Here is a 1,812-nt window from a genome sequence, read left to right as displayed (position 1 = left end):
CAGACCCCAACCGGGCGGGGGAACCCCCCGCCGCCCCGGGCTGAGGGAGGGAGGGACGGAGGGACGGAGGCTCCTCCGCTTCGGCCCGGGCCTCACCTTCCCCTTCAGGTCCAGCACATACACGGCGCTGGCCGACATCGCCCCGCCGCCGCCTCCCGCACTCCCAGCCGCTTCCGCTTCCCGCACCGGCACTTCCGGCAGGAAGTAGCGAAACGAGACCCGGCTGCTGCGGCGGAGGGATACACAGCAGGTTCCGCCGCGGATGAACATCTTAACTGACCAATGTAAAATAGCCCCGGGGTCTTTTTTCCCCGCTGGGAAATGGTCCCGGAGCGCTGGGATCAGCTCCAGGAGCGGGGCTGGGGCCGCAGCCCACGGGGCAGGACTGGGCTGGCTGAGGGGGGCGCCCCGGGCAGACACAGAGCACCCAGCACCCAACCAGCGACAGTAAAGGGACAATATTTGGGTTTAAAAACAATATTCGGGTTCAAGAGGCACATTAGGAGTTTAAATGTCACTATACACATCCTGTCTCAAAGGGAGCAAGAATGGTAAAGGTGGGCAAGGCACTTAAAAACCCCCCCACGCCGTCTTGTTAGTGCACTGCCCTGATTATAGGTAATTCAGCACCAAAAAAAGGATTAAAGCAGCATTTTAATAAAAGTTACATCAAAGATACAAGTTACAGCAGACCCCCCCCCCCCAACCTCTAAAAGAATTCCAGACAGAAATAAATTACTCAATTCCTATAACTTAGGAGAGAAGCTCAGGCCATGTGAGACTGCCAAATACTCTTGACTTTTTCCAAAAAGGAATTGTTACCATCAAACTAAAAAGTAACATTTTCCAGCAATTGATTTTGGCTTTAATCCTGCTTTAAGCACTAAAAAAAAAATAAATTAAAAAAATCCCTGTACACCTACATAAATCAGAGTTCATCAGCCAAGAACAGACTTTGTTGAGTATCTGGTTTAAAAAACAAAAGAAAACAAAACAATGAAATAAGACAGAACAAAGTCATAAAGGTTCAGAAGATATATTAAACATTCGGTCTGGAGAATACACAGATTTACATGGCAACCCTGTTCAGTACAAACAAAACCCAACCCCAGATCCAAAGCCTGGAAAAGCAGTCCGTTCACTTCGTCCAGCTGACTTTAGGAATGTCGTAATGCTCAGTCAGAGTATCCAAGTGCCTGTTGAAGTCCTGGGGGACACAATGAGAAAGAAAATGTTTAATATTTGGGGTTGACATCACCGCTGTTGAACCATGAGACCCTCTGCCTCCCTGCTTCTGTGTTTCAGAAAGGGGAGACAGTTCCTCCAGCCCAGCAAGCCTACGTGCTGATAAACACATGATAAATGCTGAGTAAATCGGGATAACGTAGCTCACCTCCACTCTCTGCTTATGGGTTTTCGATGCTTTCTTCAGGATCCTCTCCATTTGCTGGAGAAAGACACAAGAGAGGCCGGTTACTTCCAGCACCCGTAGCCCCTCAGGAGCCGCATCTGTGGGGTCGATCGGGGTTTTTAAATCCCCTCCCTGAGCCCTCGGACGGGCTCTGACCCAGGCCGGGCAGCCCTACCCTCTTCTCCTGCATCTTCTCGTAGGCCACCTGCGCCGGGGTCCGCTTGTCCAGGCCGCGCTTCTTCTCCTCCTCCTGCTTCTTGCTGCTCACGATCTGCTCCAGGATCTGGGCCTTGTCCTTCGCCTTCTTCTTCTTCCTGGGGGCAGAGGGTGGGCAGTGCCCAGACCCGGTTCCCGACCCGGTTCCTCCTCTGGTTTCCCCCGACCCGGTCCCCCCCTCCCCG

General features: G+C 52.5%; 2 protein-coding genes across 2 annotated transcripts in view; both read right to left on the bottom strand.

Moving 5' to 3' along the window:
* The window catches only part of AP1M1 (adaptor related protein complex 1 subunit mu 1), a 7,286-nt gene extending 7,145 nt beyond the window's left edge, over positions 1 to 141 (bottom strand). The window contains exon 1 of the mRNA XM_010165816.1: positions 97 to 141. Coding sequence (XP_010164118.1) covers positions 97 to 138 — 42 coding nt within the window. The 5' untranslated portion in view covers positions 139 to 141. The remainder of the gene's footprint in view (positions 1 to 96) is intronic.
* Positions 142 to 1,019: 878 nt separating this feature from the next.
* On the bottom strand, positions 1,020 to 1,725 carry FAM32A (family with sequence similarity 32 member A; the record flags this gene model as incomplete). The annotated part of the gene is made up of 3 exons (XM_010165817.1): positions 1,020 to 1,207; positions 1,394 to 1,447; positions 1,587 to 1,725. Coding segments are annotated over 3 exons (262 nt in total), but the record flags the coding sequence as incomplete, so codon positions are not given.
* Between the last annotated feature and the right edge of the window lie 87 nt (positions 1,726 to 1,812).

This window comes from Antrostomus carolinensis, unplaced genomic scaffold (genome assembly GCF_000700745.2).
Source record: "Antrostomus carolinensis isolate BGI_N321 unplaced genomic scaffold, ASM70074v2 scaffold7064, whole genome shotgun sequence".
Classification (NCBI taxonomy): Eukaryota; Metazoa; Chordata; class Aves; order Caprimulgiformes; family Caprimulgidae; genus Antrostomus; species Antrostomus carolinensis.
The sequence above is the reverse complement of the archived record's forward strand: the minus strand, read 5'-3'. Positions and strand labels throughout refer to the sequence as shown.